Source organism: Rhinichthys klamathensis, unplaced genomic scaffold (assembly GCF_029890125.1).
Source record: "Rhinichthys klamathensis goyatoka isolate OS25496 unplaced genomic scaffold, OSU_Roscu_1.1 h1tg000099l_1, whole genome shotgun sequence".
NCBI classification, from domain to species: Eukaryota; Metazoa; Chordata; class Actinopteri; order Cypriniformes; family Leuciscidae; genus Rhinichthys; species Rhinichthys klamathensis.
This window is the reverse complement of record NW_026606638.1, coordinates 204,838-231,226: the sequence shown is the minus strand read 5'-3', so window position 1 is coordinate 231,226 and position 26,389 is coordinate 204,838. Positions and strand designations below refer to the sequence as shown.

At 37.3% G+C, this 26,389-nt stretch overlaps 1 protein-coding gene across 1 annotated transcript in view; it reads left to right on the top strand.

The window, feature by feature from the left end:
- The first annotated feature begins 2,433 nt into the window (after positions 1-2,433).
- Positions 2,434-26,389, top strand: part of rasa4 (RAS p21 protein activator 4) — a 48,328-nt gene continuing 24,372 nt past the window's right edge. The window contains exons 1-4 of the mRNA XM_056252887.1: positions 2,434-2,862; positions 11,273-11,329; positions 13,130-13,243; positions 14,528-14,589. Coding sequence (XP_056108862.1) covers positions 2,798-2,862; positions 11,273-11,329; positions 13,130-13,243; positions 14,528-14,589 — 298 coding nt within the window. The 5' untranslated portion in view covers positions 2,434-2,797. The remainder of the gene's footprint in view (positions 2,863-11,272; positions 11,330-13,129; positions 13,244-14,527; positions 14,590-26,389) is intronic.

Here is a 26,389-nt window from a genome sequence, read left to right as displayed (position 1 = left end):
TGAAAAACAATTCATTTCATTGACTCAGAGTCGAGTCTTACTTTTGAAAGACAATATATCTTCTTTTGTTTTCAGCAGAAGAAAGAAATAAATGATAAATGAGGACAGAATTTTAATTTCTGGGTGAACTATCCCTTTAATATTGCAATGGAACACACTCTAATGGCAGTTTTGCAAGTGTTTTACATTTTGGTAAATTGGTGGCGGATTCGTCAAATCTCATTCTTAAGCTTTCGTATGATCTGATATGACTAATGGTTAAGTTTAGGGGTGGGATTATAGGTGGACCTTCATGCTGTTTTTAATAAAACTCCTACGTTTCCATACAAATCACATCGTACAAATTCATGCAAAATAACCATCTCACAAAATAGTTCTGTTTTCTCATGAGCCTCATATCCCACATGAAAAGCCTCTGCTAAATGGCGGCTTACATTCAAACACACTATATATAAAGAGAGGGTTGCGCTCTGGTAACTCTTGGATAAATTGGTGAGTCACAAGAAGCCCACACAGTGTATCCCTTCCTCTGGTCACAGCTCTAAAGGTGCAGGATCTCACGTCTGTATTCCTGGATCAATGAGTCACCCGTGCCCACACTCACGCATTAGAATGCCTATATTTTGTAAAAACACATAATTTGATGGAAAACCTCACTGGAGCCTAAACAGCATCGGCATTTTACCTGCATGGTCTGAGAATGTTTTAGAATCAAGATTCCTTATTGCATGAACTTCCCTTTCATATATAGTAGAGGTGGTCAATTTGTCTGTCTGGAAATAAACTCTGTTGTGACTGGACAGTGAATCATCTTCCTTTTTCCATGATGAAGGCGCACTTCTTGATCTTTTCCGGATGTTGACAGCACTCGTGTAGCCTAAATCAGAATCTGTTAGTGCATTCGGCTGACATTATGTGAGAGTCCATTTCCATCAAAGACCATAATCAAGTAAACCTTGTTTATTCAACTGCATGCATTCAGCGAGGCTTTCAATTTTCAAAAACAATTACGACTGGTGAGCTTAGAGAGATATTTTCTTTCAGTTTCGCCTGTTTTTATGTGAGTCATTTCAGTAAGTGTGGAGTCTCTTCCCATTATTAAAACAGACTGGGGTTATTTGGTTACATCATGAGCTTATCAGTCATAATAACCTGTGTTGAGGCAAAAGTCCTCTGTGAAAAAGGAAGTACACTGTCATACTGCAGCTCTCGGCTATTCTAAATCACCCTTTGAATGTTTTCGATACTGTGTTTTCACACTAAATAACATTGAATCGTTAGAAAAAAAAGCCATTTCCCTGCGGGCTCGTTCCCCAGTAAAAAGCAACGCCATACAGATATTTAGAGAAATGAAAGAGAAGTGGACAGCTGTCCTCAAATATTTAAATGCACGATTGTAAGCAAAGAAGTCGCAATGAGTGTTTTTGTTGGCAGTGGTTTTACATGTTGATTTACATCCATTTCAAACCCTCTTAAATTGGAGCATTGTTTCTGAATTCTGCCCTCCAACATCATCATATCTTTAACTAGTGAGCACAATAAAGCCACACTGACATACATTCAGAGAACTGTCAACAAGATAAGGAATGGAATTGTAGTGGACTGTAAATGTCAAGTCGGGACAGGTTGTCATTTTTATTAGGGTAGCCTATGTAGATTTCATGTGTGCTTAACATTTTTGAATAATTATTTATAAAACATTGTGAAAACTTACCCCCTAGCTATAGTCTCATGTGTTCAATTAACTGTATATTTTATCCTGGTTTTCAATCTTTTATGCCACAGTCAGACCCCCATATTTGGTCATTCTCATGGGAGATACCCCAATCCTAAGATTTAAAAGGCAGATCAAATGTATAAAGATCCAATTTATACAGTGAAATATAAGTATGTATGTATAAAATATTATTTGGAAAATGTCATTTATTAATTTTTTTTTCTAATAATATACTGTGTACTATTATAGGCTAATACATTTTATTTTTTCATTTAATTTAATAATTTATTATTATCAAATTTGTATTTTAATCTTTTTTTTATTTAACGGAATATTATAATTGAATTGAATAAAACTGAATTTATTTTATTCTTACTATTTATGTTTATTTTTTACACTGTTTTTCTCTAAAAATGTCCACGGACCCCCTTTACACCCCCCTTATAACGCTTTAATGTTTAACAGCTAGTAGCCAAGCCTTCAAGATACACGTCTAAACAAATATTGACTTTAAAAACATGGAATAAAAAGTGTAACCCTATACGTTTTTCATGTGTTTAGTTTCTACTAGTCTACCAAGACAATTGTTTGCTTATCTCAGGTATCTCTTTCTCGAGGTTGAGAAATGACGCCTCTTTCCCTCACACGGAAAATTCAATTTACCCGTCGCGTCGCGCCACACCTCGTCTCCACTTGACGCGAGTCCCGCGACACAACAAAAGTACAATATTCAACAAACCGCTTACTTTAAAATCAGTTGCGATTATACTAAAAGGAGCGTTGCAGTTTAGTCGCGTCGCGTCTGCCTAACCGTCTCTCTTCTAGTGTTTGTTCTAGTCAGTCAGTCACTCCTCCTCCATACAAACAACCCACAGAGATCAGAGAACCCGCCTGTGTGTAACGCGTGGATTGTGTAGACGACCGCTGGATTGAACGGCGGTGCCGCTTCTCAGCACAGGCTTTACATATGAGAAGCTTTATAGATAGAACGCACATTATCATTTCTGCAACGCTTATAAGCATGCGTGTTATTGAAGGAATAAGAAGTGACTGCGCGTGATATAGTCACTGAATGACAGCATGGCTAAACGAAGCACACTATTCATCAGGATTGTGGAAGGAAAGAACCTGCCAATCAAGGACATGTAAGTGTTGATGACTTAAACTATGTAGAAATTATACGATGATTTACACATAAATATGTGGGAAGACATGTGCAAGTGTGAAGATAAATATACTGAAAAGCAGTATGTGTGGGATTTGACAGATACAGCATATAATAAATTCACAGAGAGCCTACCTTATTAGAGAGCATTTCAGTTTAAAAAAGCAAGAAAAAATCATTTTGCATTACACTTTTTTTTTCCACAATGAAATGTTTAAAACAAATAGGATTTAGGGATTTTAAAAGAACAGTTCTGGCATTTTAATAAACACAAATATATCCTATACTATATTTTAAACAAATCAATGAAAGTGCATATACTGTAGCCTACAAAATGATAACCTGTTCTGCATTACAATGAATGAGCATTTATCATATAAAAATGTGTGATATAAATATCTAAATGATGGTTTTAGTTTAAATGAATGACATTTAAAAAGCTGTTTTATTGTGTTATGTGTTACTGATGCTCCCTGTATAGGGAATTACACATATAGTGCATTTCTCTCAATCAATATTATTAGATATTACTCATCAGTGTATCCACATCATCAGACTCATCAATCACATTCTAATATTTTACACTCAGAATTCTCTCTCTCTCTCTCTCTCTCTCTCTCTCTCTCTCTCTCTCTCTCTCTCTCTCTCTCTCTCTCTCTCTCTCTCTCTCTCTCTCTCTCTCTCTCTCCCTCTCCCTCTCCCTCTCCCTCTCTCTCTCTCTATATATATAGAGTTATATATTGTTATTTTGGAAGCATACTGCTGTATACACACTCTTTTCAAACCATTAATGAGCAGTATAAATGAGTTAAGCTTGTTAATTGGTTCCCTGTTGGAAATTGGCAGCATTCCATTGCGAATTCATTTGGCACTCGTTTGTTTGGTATGAGGTTGGAAACTCACATGTCTATGATTTTGACCACAACAGCCCAGATGACGACAGTTTATGCTTCTGTGGAAATTAAGGACAGCTCTCCCACATTCTGTGAGGAAATGACTTTATTGGCTAGTAAGGTCATCCGCATTAACATTTCAACAGTGTGGTCATGTCAATGCAATGAAAATGTGATTCCCTTCTTTTCCTGAGTTACTGATTTCGCTTCCTTGTAAGATTAAATTAAATTACTAGTGAACTAGTCGGGGGGCCGAACCGCCGGAGCAGATGTTACGTGGAGTGTTTGTATTGACGCTGTGGAGAGATTGAGAGATTGTACACGTTCTCCAAACCATCCCTCTTTATGTACACATGCCCTGAGCTTTAGTAAATAGTATGAACCTTTCTTTAAATGATTGCAAGGCTCTGGAAAGATTTGTAGGTTTTGGACTTTTTAAGATATGCTAATTATAATGAAGCAGCTAGTGAGTAATCAGCACCTGGGAAAAGGGAATATGAGCACTTGTTTTGTGAGATAAATGTTCATTGATTGGGACTTTTACAAGATCATTATAAATAGAAAGTGCAATCAGATATTGTTGATATTGTTGCTGTCCGGAGTGTGTGGCTACAATGAAGCGCACGACGATCAAGATTAAAAAAAACAAACAGTCTTTAATACACTCTAAAAAATGCTGGGTTGTTTCAACCCAAATTTGGGTCAAATATGGACAAACCCAAATGTTGGGTTAAAAATTTAATGTTAAATTTTAACCCAACTTCAACTTTCACTTTCAACTGTAAATTTTTTAATTACATTTTTAACCCAACATTTGGGTTTGTCCATATTTGACCCAAATTTGGGTTGAAACGACCCAGCATTTTTTAGAGTGTAATAGGCTTTATGCACAGCTTCACTACTTCCTGAACTTCAGCCAGCCCTTTGTTTCCTGTCTGTCATTATTGGACAAACTGATTAATTCAGGTGTGCCTGGCCTCAGTAACAATAATCAGGCACACCTGGATTAATCAGTTTGTCCAATAATGACAGACAGGAAACAAAGGGCTGGCTGAAGTTCAGGAAGTAGTGAAGCTGTGCATAAAGCCTATTAAATCCAACGGGCACAGGAAAACTCTGGAGAAAGATCATACAACCATGAATAACACAAATGGGACTGAACAAAGAACTGAGGAAACTAAGGGTACGTTTACACGGCATGATATGCTGAAGTTTTTCCTTTGAGTTTTCCGCTTACAGACGACACCATTGTCAAAACGATCCCCACGGATATGCGAAAACGGCTAAAGCGCTGTATTCTGCTGCCAGGCCATTAGATGGCGATGAAGCACTTTAGATTGAACACGTACTATGTGCATGACGTCATCGTCTGCAGAGATTCGTGTTTTTGTTGTTTACAAGGAGACCATTTTCGAAATCAACTTTACGCTGCTGCCCATGGTCACATCAAGGATCAGGCAAATTTCCACGTGCATCTTGAAAAGCGGATGTTTTGGAAAGTGCTGCGGCAAGTTTTTGTGCCATCTAGTGGTTTAGAGGAAAATAAAATCAAAGGCGCCTTTTACCCCGGTGCTCCTTTAACCCCGTTGTAGCCTATCCTATGGGGAGAGATAATTAACCAGAACAGAAACGGGTGCAGGATTAATTAACAACCAAGGAAACTAACTAGGGAACAGAACTCGGTCAAAGTAAAACAGGGAACAGAATGAAAACGAAACCAAAACAGAACATACACGGTACAGTTGTCAGTAATCATTTTTCTTAACCCTTAGGCCATGTGTCCACCAAAGCGTTTTTAGCCAGCTGAAAACGTTAGACGCTCTGCTGAAAACGCCTAGCTTTGGCCGCTTGAGAGCGTTTTGGCCGGTGAGACGTTTCGTTGCTATGATACAAAATATCCGCAGCACAGTTTACTTGTAACTGATTTCGCAGATAATTTGTTTCATACTAAAAATTAATTTTTCATCCATTTTGTTCGGTTTGCTCTGCTGGTTGATGTCGTTGTACAGAAAGAATGTTGTGACAGTTGGTCGGTGTGGTATTAGTCACGCCCCTCCTCCACTGTGATTGGACGGCTGGGTAAAAAGTGACAGCGATGAGCGCTGCGTTTTGGCCAAAGTTGAACATTCACTCAGCGTGAAAAAAAACGCTCAGCACCTCGCGGCGCTCCCATTGAAAACAATTGAAAATATACGCCAGACGTGTGGAAAAACGGTTTGGTGGACACACGGCCTTAAAGGGATACTCCACTTTTTTTGGAAATAGTCTCATTTTACAACTCCCCCAGAGTTAAACTGTTGAGTTTTACCGTTTTTGAATCCATTCAGCCGATCTCCGGTTCTGGCGGTACCACTTTTAGCATAGCTTAGCAGCATACATCATTAAAGTGGACAAGACCATTAGCATTTCTAAAAAAAAAATGACCAAAGAGTTTCGATATTTTTCCTATTTAAAACTTGACTCTTCTGTAGTTACATCGTGCACTAAGACTGACGGAAAATGTAAAGTTGCGATTTTCTAGGCTGATATGGCTAGGAACTATACTCTCATTCCTGCGTAGTAATCAAGAAACTTTACTGCCGTACCATGAGTGCAGCAGGCGCAATGATATGACGCAGCGCCTGAAAATAGGCTACGGAGCTGGGGACCCTGCATGTAACTCACCCTGTATTGTTTGATATTACCCTAGCAACACCATAACAACCATCCATTACAACATAGGAATCACATAACAACACCCTGGCAACCACCTAACCCTAACCTAACCACATTATTTTTAAAGTATATCTGGAATCGATTTTGATTATATAGGCATTTTTAGGGTTGGAAATTATTCTTTTTTTGATAAAAATTGCATTTATGATTTAAAATGCGATAAAACGCTCCAGGTTTGTATGGCTGCACAATATCATATGTATAATAATGAGTATAATTGTTGTTGTTGCTGTTATTATTATTATTACTAATAAAAATATTAAACAAAATAAGAAATGAATATTAAAATATTTCCCTGTAAGATTAAAATATATTTAACATACATTTTAAGTGGTTCACAATAAGTTTGGGACACGCGTTTGTTATGTATGTCATATCGTGATTTTGATTGTATTTTGATTAATGGTGCAGCCCTAAGCCTAGTTGTAATCTGAGAGCATAATTCGTCTTATTCTTGTAGCTTCTCAGATTTCAGTTGGCAGTTAGATTTGTGTTCAGAATGAGGCTCAGTATTAGTCAGTTATAGATAAACTGTACAGTTGGCATGGTTGTGTGATCCAACAAGAGATGATAGTCTGAACCAGAATAACGAATGAACCCACTGGCCCAAGTGTAGAGCATGCAGACATATGAATGTGTAGCTTGTTAAAGAGCTTCCGTTGTAACACAGGCCTGGACTCTGTCAAGACAGATTCATGTATTTGTGACACAGAACACACTTAACCCTCGTGTTCTCTTGAGATGACTTTAATGTTATGTCTTAGATCCCAGATACCAAAGATGTGTGTGTAATCAATCAATAAAAAATTCAAATGATATGCTGATTATACAGAATATTTCCATGTAGGCCTACACATGCAGCAAACCAAAAACAGGACGTGATGTCACAAGATGGGACCCTAAAAGGACCGAATGCTCAAGCATACCTGGTTTATCCCGTCATAGGAGCTACGTTGCCCATTACAGTTCAGTACAGGCTCCGGAAACGCCGTCACCTTGCAGCAGATCTTCATTTGTGTGTGTAACGGAGGAATTCCTGCCACTGTTTAGACTTGACATATTTTATAAGCTCTTCGTGAGTTCTCAGCAATACCATCATATGTCCCTAGGGAAGAGCGGGGCACAACCTAACACTCAAAAATTCTCAGTTTGTGTAAACCTACTTAGAGTTCAGACTGAGTATTTATGTTTTCTCACATTAATTTCACACGTCTATACAATTATGTGGTTTTGTTTTATTAATACAGTGTATACTTTTTTCTTGATTTTCCACAAAAGAATGGAAGTGACATGTGACAACATGCCCCATATGGGGCATGTTGTAACATGTGAGGGGCACATTGTAACATGACCATATGAAAGATTAGAATGTTATCTGATCTAATCCAAAAAATATACAAGACAAACTAAAATATTTTCTCAATAAAATACAATAAGTAACTTTTTCATATAAAATAATGGCATTTTTTATAATTCAAAATAAATTAATTTTTAAGTTTGACAACACACAGCAAAACACAGCTAAACAGCATAGTTCAAAACATAATAATAATAATAAATAAATTCTGAACATTGACTCTGTCTTTATTCACCTTTTTTTCATGGTTTCTCAATAGAATTCATAAAAGTATAGAATAGAATAGGATAGTTCTAATAGAGGCACATTGTAACGCTATATAACTTTCCCCACCTGCACAACTATGATTTAAACCCTGCTAACTGTTAAATAACAGATATACGATTAAGATGAGACGATTACGATCAGATTGGTCTTCTTTTAAATAAACACAAAAAACAGAGAAGAAAAATTGACATAAGAAATTCTGTCGTAAAATATACATCATAAAATAGTTTTTTGTTGTTTTTGTATCTTTAGGTGCAGTCTTAAAAATGACAGTGTGAACACTAAGCGAACCATGCAGGACTAAATGTATCGTTTTCTTTTTTTGGTCCCGAGTCCCGACCAAAAAAGAACTGAGCTAAAAGTGTGAACAAACACACCCTTAGTGGGCACCGCGTTATGTTTTTCAGCATCTTACGTCATAAGTAGGCTACTGCGTTTTTAAGATGGTTGAAAATGTCCTTTTTATGGAGGTGCATGATTAATTGCGGTAATATTTTTATCGCAAAGTCAAGAAGTAACCGCCTGATTTTTAAAGTCTCGTTAAAGCTGCTGTAGATAACTTTTGAAAAAAAGTATTTGCTAAAACTGTCATTATGTCCTGACAGTAGAATATGAGACAGATAATCTGTGTAAAAATCAAGCTCCTCTGGCTCCTCCCAGTGGTCCTATTGCCATTTGCAAGAAATACACGCTCCCGGTCAGAAACAACCAATCAGAGCCAGGAGGAATGTCTTAGCAGTGTCAATCACGCTCGTGTACGCGCTGATCACACCCCTCTCTTGCACAGCGCGAGCGCCGGAGCGCGAGCCGTCGTTCAAACTCAAGATTGCCGGCGTGCTGCAGCTGTGCTTATGACGGAGAAACAACCTAAACTGCCAATTCTCGAGTGACACCTGCTCATAAAACAAAGAGGTAAAAGGAAAAAGACCGATGACGATAAACAAGCGAAAAAGAAAGAATTACACAGAGCCCATTGACTCGGTGTCAAAACTCTAGCCGCATAACATGTAGATAAAATGTCACGCACTCTGCTAAGCAACAATTGAAACCTGCTAATTCACTGGCTTGTCATGTTGCTGAAATAATGTACTAGCACACCTTATCTAGCATTATATATCGCTAGAATAATTACATACTGTAACGTTAGTTACCGTTATATTAACGTTATCTTACTAGCTATTTATAACTTATAGAAAGAGTGCAACGTTATAAAGTTACATGTAGGCTATTGCAAAATACATAATGATTTGAGGACCAAGTTTGTAGTCAAAGTATGGGCAGGCCATAGTCAATGTAAAGCATATTGTTGACGTTTAGTCCCTATAGTGAATGTGCCATATAACATTTTATCCGCTGTTATCGGTGGCCCTGTTTACTAGCCTGCGCGTTCACGACAGGCTCCGCTGTGGAGGGAGGGCTGTAGCGCAGCAGAGAGCAAGGGGGTGGGACCTGTGAGTTGTGCTTGTTCAAATTTTCAGGCTAAGTCAACGTTTTCTCAAAACTCCCTACTGCAGCTTTAAATCGGACCTTGCAATCTACATCCAAGTTTAAAGTCGACGTGAAATGGAAGTTTCGTTAGTCTCTTTATCCCTATTGTGATGTATATATCCGAGTGAAACGGCTTCGAAGAAGAATATGCAGTGCTTATACGGATTTCTTTTTTTTTTTTTCAGTGTACTTGGGTGAATAATTCAGAATAACATGCATTTACAAAATAGATAGTTGAATTTTCATTTCATGACAACTTTCAATTTCAAGTAGCCTATGTGTTTAACTAGTAAAATGACTCTGGGGTCTCTCAGTCCCCAAACAGAACATCATGGTTACAGAAGATAAGAGAAGCAGAGAGAGCGAGAGAGGAATCTCTCCTCTTCCTTCTGTTGTCATCATCTCTATCCTCCTCCTGCAGGTGGCATGAGGATGATAGTATGTGGTTTAACTGCCAAGTCTTCAGTGCTGTTTGATGTAGCACCTGATTCTGACAGCCACAGGTTTCCCTATTACACTGATAACAACAGGCGAAGATGAATCACCGCATGATGCACTCATTCTCCTCTCTCCGCACACACACACACACGCACTCAAACAGCTCACCAAAGTTGCCCAGAGCAGTCATTACCTCCACGGAGGAATTTCAATATCCTCACAGTGACAGCAGACATCTCTACAAATGCTCTATGTCAATTCACAGCTCATCTGAGACATCTGAGGAATGAAAATGGAAGTTCTCTCATTTTAAAATATCGGAAATGTTATATACACACAAAAAAGTATTTTTTTTGTTGTTGTTGGACAAAGAACAGGAAGATATGATTGTACCTGCAATTTAAATCTAAAGTGTGTAATTTACAAGGAGGAGCATATAATACCTGGAGAAAGCCACGTGTTTGCATTTCCCTTTCATCCCATAGAAATGTCCTTAATCGGCGTGTGCGGGATGAAGTTTGGCACAATTTTTTATTATTACTTCTTAGAAAATGATATGAGCATTGAAGCAGTTTTGTTAAAATATTCGAAATATTTATTTTTAATGGCGAATCAAAGTCATGTTGTGTGACCAACAAAGTTATGTGGAGAAAAAGACAGGAAAAAACATAAAACAGGAAATGACATCATAGACAAGAATTTTGTCTTATAATTGCGTCAATGTCAATAAGTCTTAATAAGTCAATGTCATTTTTATGATCCTTTTAGGACAAAGTTTGTTCAGGTTTTAAAATGTCATGATCTTTATGAATGACTAATTCATGAAATTTGTAAAAATGACATCCCTCTGGAATCTCATGGTTGGATTGATAAAGTTGTTTGAACTGAAAGATTAATACAATTCTTTCATATAAGTTTCTTCAAAGCTCCAGTACATCAGGAAGACTCTTTGTGGATTCTATGAAATAAGGCTATAAAATCCTTCTCAGCCATAATTAAAATCTTATGAATAAAAGAATATGATAAGAAGATACATTTATCCTTGCAAACTATAAATGTATATTATCTTTATATATTTAAATAAGCCTGGTTTTCGATCTGAGAGCAACAGCATCATTTTAACATGCAATTAAAATTCTTGATTGCATAAACCAATCATGTGTGATCATGAGATTAATAACTATTGAGTTTTTGCCAGTATGCAATAACATTATTGTTCATTTCACTTGCAGAACTGGAAGCAGTGATCCATACTGCATCGTGAAAATTGATAATGAGGCGATAATTCGGTAGGTATGATTCCCCCCTCCCCCCCTGCACATTTCAATTGGAGCACAAGTGTTCGGTGATCTAATATTGGTCTGTGTTGCTATACAGCCTATAATAAGTAAATTATCATAAACTGAACAGGTTAGAAATGAAATTTTCTGTGAAGCAGAACTAATTTAATTTGTGCCACATAATTGAAAGCCCTCCTGCACCATAGATTGCTGTGTGGTTGTACTTCCACACTTGGCAGCTTTATAAAGATCAAACTAAACAAACCTCTCCTCTGATTTGAGTTTGAGGTTGAGGTTCAAAACGCAAAATATATATATAGCTGTGACCGTCAGTACAGTGTGGGCATATTGATTTCTGGTGCTCTATGAAAATTAAATGAAAATCCATTTTATATGCACAAAAACAATAAAAACCACTACCACAGTGAGAGAAGTGAGAACACTGGAATTTCTAACTGAACTTGTAAAGTTTATTATATTCTTTTATTTGTTATTCACTCTACCGTCTCTTTTGTGACTCACTTTATTTGCAGGGCCTGTAAAAATTACTTATTTTCCAGCCAACTGAAAGGTTTAACAATCATACTTCAGTTATTATACTGTGAATGTTACTGACTGTTCGCTGAGCCACACTGATTTCTTTGGTCAATAAGTCACATTTTTTCCCCTGGTATACCAAATCTGAAGGTAAATAAATGTTAGTATGGATCGTAGTCTGATGTTTGTTTCGTCAGGATAGCTTTATGCTAACGCAGTTAATAAGTCTGTTGATTGACAATGTGATATACAAAGCACACTTGCATTAGACGATTGACCAAATGCTAATCTTTGCTTAGAATTTCTGATTTGATATTGACATTTGTATGCGAACCAGCTGTGATCTGTCTATCACTGCAGTTAAAGAAAAACTGCTGTCTGGCTTTGTTAATGTTTAAATAGAAATCAATGTCTTTATTTTTTTTTTATGCCAGTATAGGGGTCTTGCCAGACATCCCATTTATTTCAAGATGACGGATGTTAGTACGACCAGTGTGATTTTAGTATATAGTATTATAGTATTTATTAATATTTTGAATTTACTTTTATTTTTATATGTTCAATTTTTAATTTTAGGAAGTTTGTTACATTTTTTTTTCCATTTGTCTTTTTTTTTTTTTTTTTTTTACATTTTTCTATTTAGCTTTATTTTTATTTATTTCAGTCTAATTTTTGTTTCTTAAGTTACATTTTTTCATGTAATTTTTACATTTTATTTTATTTCAGATTTAATTCAATGACAGAAAACTATGGAAGCTTGTTTCCACCACAGAATGAAACATTTTAAAAGATAATTGCTTTTATCTCAGAGTTTACATCTCGCAATTCGGACTTTATTTCTCAGAATTGTGGGATACAAAGTCAGAATTGCGAGATATAAACTCACAATTGCATCAGAATTTCCTATAGTATTAATATAGGATAATATTCCCTATAGCGAGTTATGAAGTCAGAATTGCGAATTTATTTCTCACAATTGCGAGTTTATATCTCACAATTCTGAATTTATAACACGCAATTGTGACTTAATATCACGCAATTCTGACTTTAAAACACACAATTGCGACTTTACAAATATATTCTGTTTCAGACTCAACAATTGAATTGTTTTGTATTGAACGAGTAACACATTTGATGTCCAAAATGTCAAAGGATGAAAGTTGCCATTTATAGGCATACCAGGATGAATTTAGCTACTTTGTATGTTTTATTTTATTTCATTTTTGACATAATTTACAACTTTTCACATTTATTTTTTTATCTATCTCTCAGGACAGCAACAATATGGAAGACACTGTCTCCGTTTTGGGGCGAAGAATACACTGTCCATCTTTCTCCCTACTTTCGGACAGTGTCTTTTTATGTGCTGGATGAGGACTCTCTCAGGTCTGAACCTACATACTACTACTTAACCTACATGCTACATGGTTGAAGGTGAAGTGTGTGATATTTGTTTGTTAAAACACTTTTTTCCTGTTAAAGTTTGATGTGCAGAGTCATCTATGAGTAAGCTATTCGTTAAGGTTGACTTCTCCTAAAGTGTCGCTTTCAAAATATTGCTATGTCTGTTTGTGCAGTCCGATATTGCGACTGTGGCTCAACCACAAAAATGGAAATAGGAATGCACAAGCTAATGAAATGAATACTGTTGTTGCACTGTAAGTCACCCATGTCCAAATTTCATTCATACTACCCTTATTCAGAGTATACTGTTATAGAATGTACTTTTTAATGGTTGCGAAGTAAATTCAAATTCAAATGTAGTACCTACTTAGTATGTGATTTCGGACACACCGCTTGACTCTTGGATCCTCCCACAACACGCTAGCATCATTTAAGTGACTTTTGCGTGGGTATTATCTTCATAAAATGTAGAAAACAAATTATTTTCCACTTCACCTTCAACTACTGACATAATTAACATGATAAATTGTTACAGCATTATAACTGTGATTCATGTAAGACAATCACACTTTCTATTAGGTGTCATTAACTACTATGTACTTATATAAAAAAAATGATTAGGTACAATGTTACCTCATTTCCACCAAAAAAAGAACTGGTTCGGAACTGGTGCTGGTTCAAAGTTAGTTCAACTTGCGAACCTTCTCAGAACCTGTTTGTTTTCCCACTGACTAGAGAGCCCTGCGAACGCCACTGTACGTCGCCATACGTTTTAGCCCGACGTAAGCATGACGTGGTAAAAGAACGATTCTAGTCCAGCAAAGAGTTGGACAACAAAGAACTGGTTCGCGAGTAGGCACCGGCTCCGAACCGGCTCTCAAAATGCTTTGGTGGAAAAGGGTGTGACATTTGTTCTGTGTTCATGCGGTATTGCAAAACACTTGCTGCTATTAGTCTTACTAATACTACAAGTATTACAAGTTACTTGCTGGCTAAGATTAGGGACAGGTTTGGTGGTATTGGTGGGTGGGTTAATTGCAGTGTAATTATATATGTAATTACAGAAATTAAGCTGTAATGCCATGCAGGTATTTAAAAAAAAAAAAGTACAATTTAAAAACATGTACATGTATGTACACAATAAGTGCATTTGATCAAATTATGAATTTAAATGTTAGTCCATTGTAGTTTGACACCTAATATAAAGTGAGCCCCTTATGTCTGCTCAGTAGAAACCTACAGTCTCAAAAACTGTTCTGTTCACAGCCGAGATGATGTCATTGGGAAGGTGTCAATCAGTAGGGAGGTTCTCACTGCTAAACCTCAAGGTAAGAGAGTTTTTACAGTCTTTATTCAGTCGCTGTGGTGAAATGGGAAATCAATATCCAGAGCCAACAAGACATATCTCAATGTCAACAGATTGTAAGACGAGTGTTGCAAGAAAGTTGTGTCAAATAATCAAGTCTGACCCTTAGTCACACACAATCATAAATGAGGACTTGAAACTACACTTGAGTGTCATGTGACTGAGAAGCCATGAACTTCCTCAAGTCATTTTTAGTTAAAAACTGCTACATCTATTTTTAATACTAAGGTTAGAGATCAGATTTAATCATCCCCTAACTCTACGGCCATGTGTCCACCAAAGTGTTTTAGCTCAGTTGAGACAATATGGGCCAGGTTTACTATTTTGGCGTTAGGATTTACTAAAGACATGAAGTGAAAAATTAGTGCTGAAAAGGCGAGGACAGTTATTGCAACGCATTCTCATCCTTTGGCGTCATATAGGTGACGCCATATGACATTTCGTCGAAATCTTACGCACATGGCATCCTTTAGCGTCAATATAACACGCACTGTTATGGGTAGGTTTAGGTCTGGGGTAGGGTACGGTTATGACGCCTTGTGATCTGCGTCTCATATTCACGTTAAACGATGCCATGTGCGTTGGATTTAGACGAGCGTCACCTGTATGACGCCTTGGGTTCTGCGTCTCATATTGATGCTAAAGGATGCCATGTGCGTAAGATTTCAACGAAATATACAAAGCGTCACATGTATGACGCCAAAGGATGAGAACGGGCTGGTTATTGTTGTTTTGTGGCTGGCCTTACTGCATATGCATTTGTAGGAGTTTCCCTTTCAGACTCCACATTTTATGGGAGGAGAGTATTTAAATAAATCAGGCAAGGTAATTTACTAAGGTTTGAGCTAGTCAATTTACTGTTTTTTTGCGCCATTATTTAACGGACAATAAAAGCATGTCTTCAAACCATACGCTAGTTTACGCTGCTCTTGATAGATTGCGTTGGTCTTTATGGAAATGATCTGGCTGTGTCTGTGTTCTTTAATTTGTCAGTAGATCATCAGTAGATCACATGCAGAAATTTCCACTCCCATCTGCGTTTTTTTGGGATTGCGCTCACACTAATTTGCCCTGTTTAGGAAATCTGGCCCTATGTGTGCTATGATACGGGACTGTTAGTATCTGATTTTGCAAATAGTTTGCTTCTGAATGTAAAAATGTCGACACAATGTAATGTACTTGCTCTGGCACTAGTTTTGGATGGAGATATGTTCTTGCTGTTGCTGTTTGTAATCGTTGTACAAGCAGGATGTGACGGTTGGTCGGTGTGTTATTTGTCCCGCCCCTCCTCCACTGTGATTGGATGGCTTGGTTAAAAAGTGACCGTGATGATTGCTGCGTTTTACCCAAAGTTAAACATTCTTCAACTCTGTGCAACCGGATAAAAAATGCTAAGCATTCAGCACTCAGCGTGAAATAGATGCTCAGCGCCCCGTCACGCTGCTGCCGCTTTAAAAAACATGGCGCTCCCATTGAAAACAATTGGAAAATACACTAGACTCTGGAAAAACTCTTGGTCACTAAGGAGCGGAATTAGTCACATTAGTCATACAACAGCTTGTGCCAGCGCTTTGATGTTAAAAAACTACTGTCAGGATTTACTTAAGAGACGCAGTGAAAATATAGCGCTAAAAAGGTGAGGACACAGTTATTTTTGCGGCGGACTTTATTCTATATGCATTTGTAGGAGTTTCCCTTTCAGATGCAAACTTTATGAGAGGAGAGTATTTTAATGAATCATGCAAGGTGATTTACTAAGGTTTGCGCTGGTCAATTTACTGGTATTTGCGCCATTATTTAACGGCCTAAAAAAGCATGTCTCAAACCAGACGCTAATTTGCGCTGCTCTTGGTAGATTGCGTTGGTCTTCATGGAAATGATCCGGCTGCGTCTGTTCTTTAATTTGCGTGTCGTTCACCCACAGAACTTTCCACTCCCATCTTTTATGGGATTGCGCTCTCACACTAATTTGCCCTATTTAGTAATTCTGATCCTTAATATCTTACATCATTTTGCTCACAATGTTTCTCAAGCAAATGTATTTTTTTTTTAAATAAGGCAACAATACTGATAAGGAAAATTGTGCATGAGATGACTTTAAATCAACATAGTTGTACAAACTCAACAAACTCCCTCGTGTATATGAGCACACAATCTGGTGGGGTTCCTGTGAGGTGGTGTTTTGAGTGCTGGTGAGTCATTGTGGTTGTCTAGGCTTGTAACTCATGTCTATTGGGCCTGAGGGGCAAGGACACGGCAGGGTTATCCATTATCATGACACAAAATGGAACAAAATGGAACAAAGCATCACTCATTGTACCCCCATGACGTGTTGATGACTAGTCATACAACGCAGGCTATCCGTAATGGAATAGAAAAGCTAAATCATTCATTAACATTGTTTTGTTCACTGTGTTGGAGTCTCAGATAGATTGGGTATAATAATGATTGTTTAGATAAGCAACTCAGCTTGTTAGCATTAACAATAGCCTAATGATGATTGCGAGCTTGTTAAATGTTGCCCAGCAACCCCGGCCCCATTTCAGGAGTGCAGCAGCTCTGTCTGTGTTGTGGCTTAGTGCAGTTCTTAACATATTGAGCTGTGGTTCTTATGTGAGTAATGCTGGTTCGAATCTAGCTCGCAACAGTTCCTCGTATTGTTCCCCACAATTTGCTGTCACTGACTATATACACTAACGTGCAAAAGTTTGAAATAATTATGTTTTTGAAAGAAGTCTCTTATGCGGCATATGGCTGCATTTATTTGATCAAAAATACAATAAAAACAGTAATATGTATTTTGAAACATTATTACAATTTAAAATAACTGTATTCTAATTTGATATATTTTAAAATTAAATTGACTAAATGTACTGAATTTACTGTTTTGACAGTCTACTATTTTTCATAGTACGGTAATATGCTGATTTTAGCCTAAACATTTCATATTATTTTCAATGATGAAAACTGATATTAACATTGATAATAATAAGAACTAATAATTGAGCACCAAATCAGCATATTAGAATGATTTCTGAAGGATCATGTGACACTGAAGACTGGAGTAGGGGCTGCTGAAAATTCAGCTTTGCCATCACAAGAATATATTATATATTTTTTTAAATGTATTTAAAAAGAAAATTTGTATTTTCAGTTGTACAATTATTTCAAAATAAAGCAATTGTTACTGTATTTTTGATACAAATAAATGCAGCCTTTGTGAGCATAAGAGACTTCTTAAACAAAACATTAAAATATGTAATTATTCCAAACTTTTGACCAGTAGCGTACATGTCTTTACCAGGCATGATATGATAAAAATGAGCCCCAGAGTATGTAAAATGCTTCCAGAAGAAGTGGTTCTTACAGTAACTATAACACAAGTCAGCCTTCATTGACTTGTGAATGAGTCTTTATGCTGGCTCTTTCCCTCTCTTTGTCTCTCCTCTTCCCACCCTCACCCCTAACGAACCAATGACCTCACATAACCTTTTTCTCTGAGGGCTCTAAAACAGCATTTAGCGAAAGGACATGTTCTGCAGAGCACAAAAATAGCCATGTGCTCAAGTTTCCCTTGGTTTGACAGGGTGTGAACATTCAAGTTAGGTATAAGTCAAATCATAGTCTAACCACCACACCGATAACAGTGCGAGATGGTAATTAGCTGACAGTGGAATGTTGGCGTATTATGCAGGTTGGCATAAAGACCCTAATTATGACATTCTTAGAAAGGAGATGTGTAGAAGAATGTGCAAGCACTGAGGATATTAGTTAAATCACTTTGTCTGCATCTCCCCCCTGCATTGTAATGATGTGGATCTTATTTCAAAAAAAAAAAAAGGGAGAATGCTAATTTTAAACTAATTTGTGACTAACTAATTTAAACATATGTCCCCATGTGGTGAAAATCAAGATTTTATTATTGTTTATGTCTATGTGGTGTTTTTAATGTGCTTTAAGACAAACCATGTGCAAATTTAGAAGTCAACACCATTGCTGAGTATTTTCTCTTTAAAACTGTAGTGAACCAAAAACGTGGTTTGAAATCGCTGGTGTTTCTGACGTCACAAACTACCTTGTAACCAATCACGTCAACATGTGATCGCCAACGAGTGTATCTCTGAGCTGGTTTGAGTGAGTGGAGGCGGGGCTAATTCACATATACTAAATTAAGCATTAGTGTAGAGTTAAATTCAAGTTATTTTAATGCATGAATAATTTATTTTCAAGGAAACTAACTTTTAAATATGTAATTTTGGTGATCAAAGATGAGTTTTGAGGGATGCAATTATTGACTACAGGGGGCCGCCATTTAAATGAAAGCCGCCATTTGGCACAAATGTGTGCGATTTGCACGAAAATGGTTACAACAAACAACTTGTCTATGTCACGGGTAGTTTGTCATGTCACTGTCCAGGGGCGTAGGAGCAATTTTGAACCTGGGGGGGACAGTAAATGCTAGGGGGGGGGGGGGGATGTCCCGAATTTTTGTATATATTTTTTTATATATAAGGCACTTAAATGCTAATTTCTAAAGACTTATGGGAACAGACTGTATTACTTAGTTTGGTTCTAAGCAGTGATTAAATTGGGATTTATTATGTGGGCTCTCCCTAGGGGGGTTCGGGGGTATGCTCCCCGGGAATCTTTTTTGAAAAATAAACCATTAAATGGCACTTTCTGGATAGTTTTGTGCAAAGAAATAGAGAAAATGATATCTTACATGATATGTGAAAAACTGCAAGGTTAAGAGCATATACTTTGCATTGTTGGAGTATCAACAGGTATTAGGACATTTAGCATTTACATTACTGTTAATCAGTCATGTACTGATTAACTAAAATTAAAAACTGAAATAAATGGTTGATTTAATTTCCATTAACCACCTAGCTTACCCCCCAAGGATAGATTGAAAAATAAAATCAATCTATCCTTGTGGAAAGGTCCCTTGGTAGCTAAAAGTAGGTCTAGCAAGTCTTATATTTCTGTAATTCACACAGATCAAACACAAATATGCTGCCTGAATAGATTGCTAGTTTATTTTGAGTAGCCAGCTAGCAGTTCTCTTGGCAGTTTGCTGATAATCCGGTGTCTGAAGTAAAATGCTCAAAACATCTCCTGAGAAAAATCACATGGCCAACCTATAGTCTTGGTTATTTAATTTAGATTTAGTCTTATTTTCCTTACCTTGTCATTCAAGGCCAGGGCACTTTATGTACATTTCTGGAACCTTTGCACGCTTCCACATCCCGCGCAACTAGGATCTCCCAGGAACACTCATTATCGCTGCGTAGATTTATCCGTGTCACCTAGATGCGCATGCGCGAGCGGTGCGCGATCATGGTCGACTGACAACGAGATTAGCAGGTGAAGAATACGGCCGAATTATGTATTTAAAAGTTGCCGAATGGATTCATTTGGAGACTCTGAAATCGGCAGAGATAGGCAGGCAGTGCAAAACAAAATCTTACATTGGGAAATAGTGGGGTTGACAAAACTTATGTCATGTCCCCCCCCACGTATAATGGCTCCTACGCCCCTGTCACTGTCACTGTCTTGTCATGGTATTCCCTGGCCCTCATGTGATCCTGACATGTGTTCTGTGTTGTCATTGGTTCATTGTTTCATTGTGCACAGGTGTGTCTTATTCAGTCATTAGTCTTGTGTATTTAAGCCCTCGTGTTTGCCATGTGCCTTTGTCAAGTATTGTTTCCCTGTAACCACTGTTTGTGAGCACCATGTCCACGTCCATGCTTTTGTTTTGAGTTTCATGAGGATCACCTGTTACAGTCTTCTAGTGATGGGAAGTTCGGATCATTTTACTGACTCTCTTGTTCGATCTCGTTCATCAAAATGAACGAATCTTTTTTCGAGTCATTTCGTTCATTGAAGTGGCTTTAAATGTTATACTTGTAACGGACAAATTCCCCAAACACATCCACCAACGCAATCCTGATCATATTCTGAACTAAGAAAACATTATAATGCAGTCAAAAATAATTTACAGGGAACATAAATAATTATTTTACCTTCCGAGTCTTTCGTTCATTTGTCATGTGACAGACGCAATGAACGGATCGTTCATGAACGACCCATCACTACAGTCTTCAATAATAGAACATTTACATTGTTTAACACGTAGCCGCCGAGATATTCTTGTTACACTAGCAGCTCTAGCGAGGAGATAAACATGGCGGAACTCACTCAGAGAAGAGCAGAGTCCGTCACTAGACGTGGGTGAGACCTGTATCACTGTGACGTCACATTGAATAAAAAACATGAACAAATCATTTTGAGACAGTTGCTGTGTCCGAAATCGCCTCGTTCTATCCTTCGCGGCCCGGGGAAAGAAGGACAGTAGGCAGTGTTGCCAGGTCTGTGCAACAAAAGTTTTCTCCATCGGGCGGCCGAATTCTCCACTGGATTTGTGCGTCTGAGGGATGTTTTGGGGGTGTTGGAGCGGCGAAATCATACTTACGGGGGTGGAAATCAACCCGCGGAATTTTTTTTTACCCGCGGGGCAACAACTTAAAAGTAGCCCAATTCTGGGGGAAAAACTCGAACTTGGCAACATTGACGGTAGGCCGCATTAGAAGGATCCTTCGACTTGGGACAGCCTTCGTCACACCGCTGTGACGCAATCGGCCTTCAAATACGGCCTTCGGAGGATGCAGCCCCTGAATTAAGACACAGCCATAGACTTTAGCGTCCTTGTTGCCCGCCTCCCATGCCAGAGACCCTAATTAGAATCCCGCTCGGAGCGGTTACACTAATAGACATAATAATACATAGACGCCCTATTGGCCGCTGGAGCGTACGTCAACGGCGCCGCCATGTTGGGGATGGCAACTTTCCCATACCTCTCATACCGGGAATTGAGAAAAATGCCTGTTTTGTGCGCTGCTTGGGGCTGTACACATCGCCACACAATTGAAAACAGCTTTCGAGGAATTACCTTTCACAAGCAAGACTGAACGTTTGTTTTTGGTTGTATTTGGTCATGATTTAATTAGTAATAGTAACGTTCAGAGGTTACAATATAAAAATACTACTGTTATTGTGTCACGAAATGTAGTTTTAATAGTTTTTCAGTCGACAATGTAGTTGTTTAAAGCTCAAATATGTGGTTTGTTTATAAAGATAGCGCCTATTTAAACATTTGATCTGACGCTTTCGGAGTTGGAAGATGCTATCACCGGGCCTCAGCGCTCGTCTACCCCGCCTGGAACAGCCGTACCTCGGACAGTGCTTCTGAAGTTTTGCCGCTGACTCGGATGTCTGTAGTCTAGTGGTTAAACATGAGATATAATTCGTCTTGTGTATATCTAACGGGCGATCTTTGGTCTCATTAATCTATAAATGGTTCCCTGGTAAATCGTTTTGGCTGAGGGCAAAGTGAAGTTTCATAACTTTATATTTAGGCTATTTTAACGTTGTATCCTGCAGCTGTATGTTTGACTGAAGCTACTTCTGTTATAATGGCTATTACTGATCAATAAAACTGAAATTTAACAAAAAAGAGTTAAATATTAAAGTCACTATTTAACTTATTTTTTTATTGTGTATATTCTGTAATTGATATTTCTTATTCTATTGCTATAGTACTATTAATAAACTATATGCTATTATCAATATTTTTATGATTGTATTATTGTACTTATGATATTATATAATTATACTATTCATCAGAGGCGGACAGAGTACAGATCTTTGTTACTTGAGTAAAAGTACAGATACCCCTTGCTAAATTTTACTCAAGTACAAGTAAAAGTACTACATTCAGATGTCTACTTAAGTAAAAGTACTAAAGTACTTGTTTTTAAAAGTACTTGAGTATCAAGAGTACAAGAGTAAATTTTCTAAATATTGCATTACTAATGTACTGCCACAGTGCTTACATTTATGCACAGAAACGTCCTACATGGAGTTATGAAAAATGTTAATGTTAATACCTTGGAGAATGTAAAAGGAATTGAAAGTAAAATCAAGTCATTTTCATCTTTTTACCATGTTGCTTTATTTAATTAAATTACATTTTTGGGGGGTCCCATCTTAAATGTGGGGACAACACACACACACACACACCACATGTAAGGGTGGCGCTGCCAATAAAGCACCTAAAAGCTGTCACAAAGAACCGGCAAAAGGAATGATTATGAATATGTAAAATATAGCAAGGAGATATTTTAATTGTTTATTAATAAACACTTGTTAATAAACAAGTGTTTTCTTTGTCAGTGTCGGCTAAGATGAAGTTGACGATGCTGACTCGCGATCTTCAGTAGTGAACGCGCCAGAGAGAAATGCACATTTCATACGGATTACATAAGCAGAGAGCAGTCTGTAGTCTGTTTTCTTTCGTTTTGAATTTTTCTGTTTAAAAGTAGACATGTCTGTGAGAGGCAAGTAGGCTACCTTATACACTGAGTTTCGGTTCATTTATGAGACGAGATCCAGTTCACGTGCCGGCGCCTCCGTTTCTTATCTATCATCTGCTATTTACTTCTTATTTATTAAACCCAGGCAATTGGTTGATGAAACATTGATTAAAATTAAGATACAATTAATGCAAAACGAAATTCAGGTTAAAGAAAGGTTTTGTGTTTTCTGTTTGATGTCTCTGTGAAAGTTTTAAAGCATTTTTTAAGCCGCTTTCAGAGCGCTCACGTCCGTAACAGAGAACACGTCCATAACATTGTTTTTTCCTCATAAATGCAAACCCAAAAAATAAAATAAAACAAAATTAATATTTTATGTACTGTGGAGACTGAGCGCCAACCCTTCTTCATTCGCTGGGTAGTAGCCTACTTTGGTTTGCGCAGTGTAATTCACATAATCAGTAAAAATATATTTTGCCTCCTAAAGTTTTTTTTTTAAGAAATCAGAAATCCCTCGTGGCTATGCCACTGCCACATCTGTGTTAAACACACCACATACTCAAGAACATCAAACCAAATGCTTGGCTTACATTAATGTGTAATATAAAATCTGACCATGAAGTTGACTTTGGCGGAAAGCTGGAAGTGATTGCTGATAGGCTGTCCCAATCAGTGGCGCCTGCACAATCCAATCACGTTTGAGAGGGAAACAACAAATTGAGGGTTTCCGAGATTTTTCTTTTTTTTTTACTTTTTTTTTTTTTTACTCAGGTACTCACGGTTATGGATAGAAATGTATTGGAGTAAAGAGTACAATATTTGCCTCTCAAATGTACTTGAGTAAAGTCATGAGTACTCCCCAAAAATGATACTCGAGTAAAGTACAGATCCCTCAAAACTGTACTTAAGTACTGTACTCAAGTAAATGTACTCATGCACTCAATTCATTACTATTTTATTTGCTGTATACTATTTGTTTATTTTATTGACTATTTACTATTACTTCTCACTTTATGTTATATTTACTATTTGCATTGCACTATAGTTGTACCATAACATATGTATTATCATAAAGGATCCATCAGTTATCTTTGTTATTGCTCAAATCTGGTCAATCACAGAAAATCACACTTTTTCCACAATAAGAAAACTTATATCTCAGTATGTGGGGTCTTCACCATTCTTATCCAAGAATAAAAAGCCAAATACATGACAAGCCTGAGCTTTGACCATTCTTTATTAAAAAAAAATATTTTACAAGTCTAACTATCGAGATTTTAAATAACTAGAGATGGAACTTTTTGGACACCACATACAAACCACTGAAATCGGTTGATAAATGTAAAAACAGTTTGTTTTTATCCAGAAAAAACGCAGCTCACCCGTTTACTTACATTTGATTACAGTCTTGCCCTCCGCAAAATGGCGGACCCGTTGACGTATCGCAGCAACGTTCCAAAGCGGCCAATAGGGCATCTATGTATGTCTATGGTTACACTGGCTCCTCCGCCGTTGACTCCTCCCTGGCTCCTCACTCGTCCGGGGTTGTACCACAGCCATAGTGAAATTTCGAGGACATTCTCCTCCAAAGCCTCCTCCCGCCCTCTCCTTGTCTGGGTTTTAGTTTTGGTTTTTCCCGGTTTGCATGCTTGTTTGATTCCCTTGTCTTTTTCCAGGGTTTTTCATTGATTGATTAAATTGTAACACCTGTTTCTTGTTTCTTTGATTGGTTTGTGTTTATATATATTGTTTATACTGGTTGTTCTCTTTGTATTTTGATATTCTGAGTGCTTTTGTTTCATTCAGTTTGCCTTTAATAAAATAACTGCTGCAAATAGATGCTGCTCAAATCATATTTGCTGTTACTGCAACTGGCCATTTGTGACACCTTGCAAACCACCCATAACAATTTAACATCTTGGAAGCAACGTTTGCACAGGGCACTCATTTTATGAAGAAAATATAAAAATCTTGTTATTATTATTTACTTTTTGTTTTCTAAACATTTAGCCTGTGTGTGTGCAGGTGAAGGAAAAATGCACTCTATTGTAAAGAATTTTGGCTAGTGGCTCAACATCTGTTTGAAGCAGAGACCTTGACTCTTTAAAGGTTGGCCGTGTGTGTGTGTGTGTGTGTGTGTGGAGGGAGGGAGGGAGGGAGGGAGGGGGGTGCACTGTTTTTGAACATATTTATGAGGCAGACCTTTAACTGTCAAGAGACTGTCAGTCAAAGCTTTCTAACTGGTGTTTCATTTCTTATTGTATGAGTACTGTATCTGTAGAAAGATTGCTTCTAGAAAATGTTGAGCTGTTTTGTTTTATTTGGTTCACTTTAGCACTTTGGTTCAATTCATCTGCATGCATGTCATGTTTTGTCATTTAATTTCAGAGGTTGGATGACTGAACTGAAGAATGGGCTATCTCAGACTATTTGCTGCTTATTATAGTGATTTTGCATTCCATTTTCTTTTCAACATATTTCTTTTGAGTAATATCTTGAAACAACAAACAGCATTTTGCTTAAATGCTTGATGTCTGCTTTAAATTCATGTTTTTTAATCAGTCAGTATTGTATGGTATATTTAAGATACAAATTTCACTGAACTTCAAACAAAAATATGAAATGTATCATGTATCATCAGATGCTATAATCACGTTCAGTTCCACAAAATATATTGAAAGCATCAGCATTCAGCTAAATGGAAAAGTTGTTCTTGGCGGACTGAATTTATTTTTGGGCTACTCACCAGAGCAATAAAGGAAAATGGACCTTGACGAGTGATACGCTGGAATACTAATCGAGAGGAAAAAACGACCTACTAGGCCACAGGAATAAACAAGCTTTATGTCCACATCATCGAAGCCAAAATAACTAGTTTTACCATTTTAGACATAGCCACTGCAAAATCAGAGTGGTTTGATGGTCCTTGAGTCAAGCTTTCAGCAAAATACTAAAAATGGTCTTTAACAACAGCAGCAGCCCTCGATTTCCTAAATACAGAGGGTTACTAAAGCATGGAGCCCAGCATTAACATTAGATGGACTTAAGGGAAAGAAATACAAATTCTATGAAAGCATGTAATATACCTTGTTTTATACCCCATTTATGTCAATATTTCTTTCTCTAAAACTCTGAAATCCTCGTTCTTGTGTGTCACCTGACCGATTCCAACACAGCAGAATGGAGAGTGAGAATTAAGAGCTACAACGGAGCAGATTTCCATTGAATAATAGCTTAAATCTCAGTCTGTTCACATTTTAACACAATTATTGAACATCCAACATGTCAGTAAATACTCTTGGTCTACCATAAGCTTATTCTGTAGAAATACAGCAAGGCCATTAATTCTATTACCGTAAGCCTCTTAAAGCTAGAGTTTCTGAG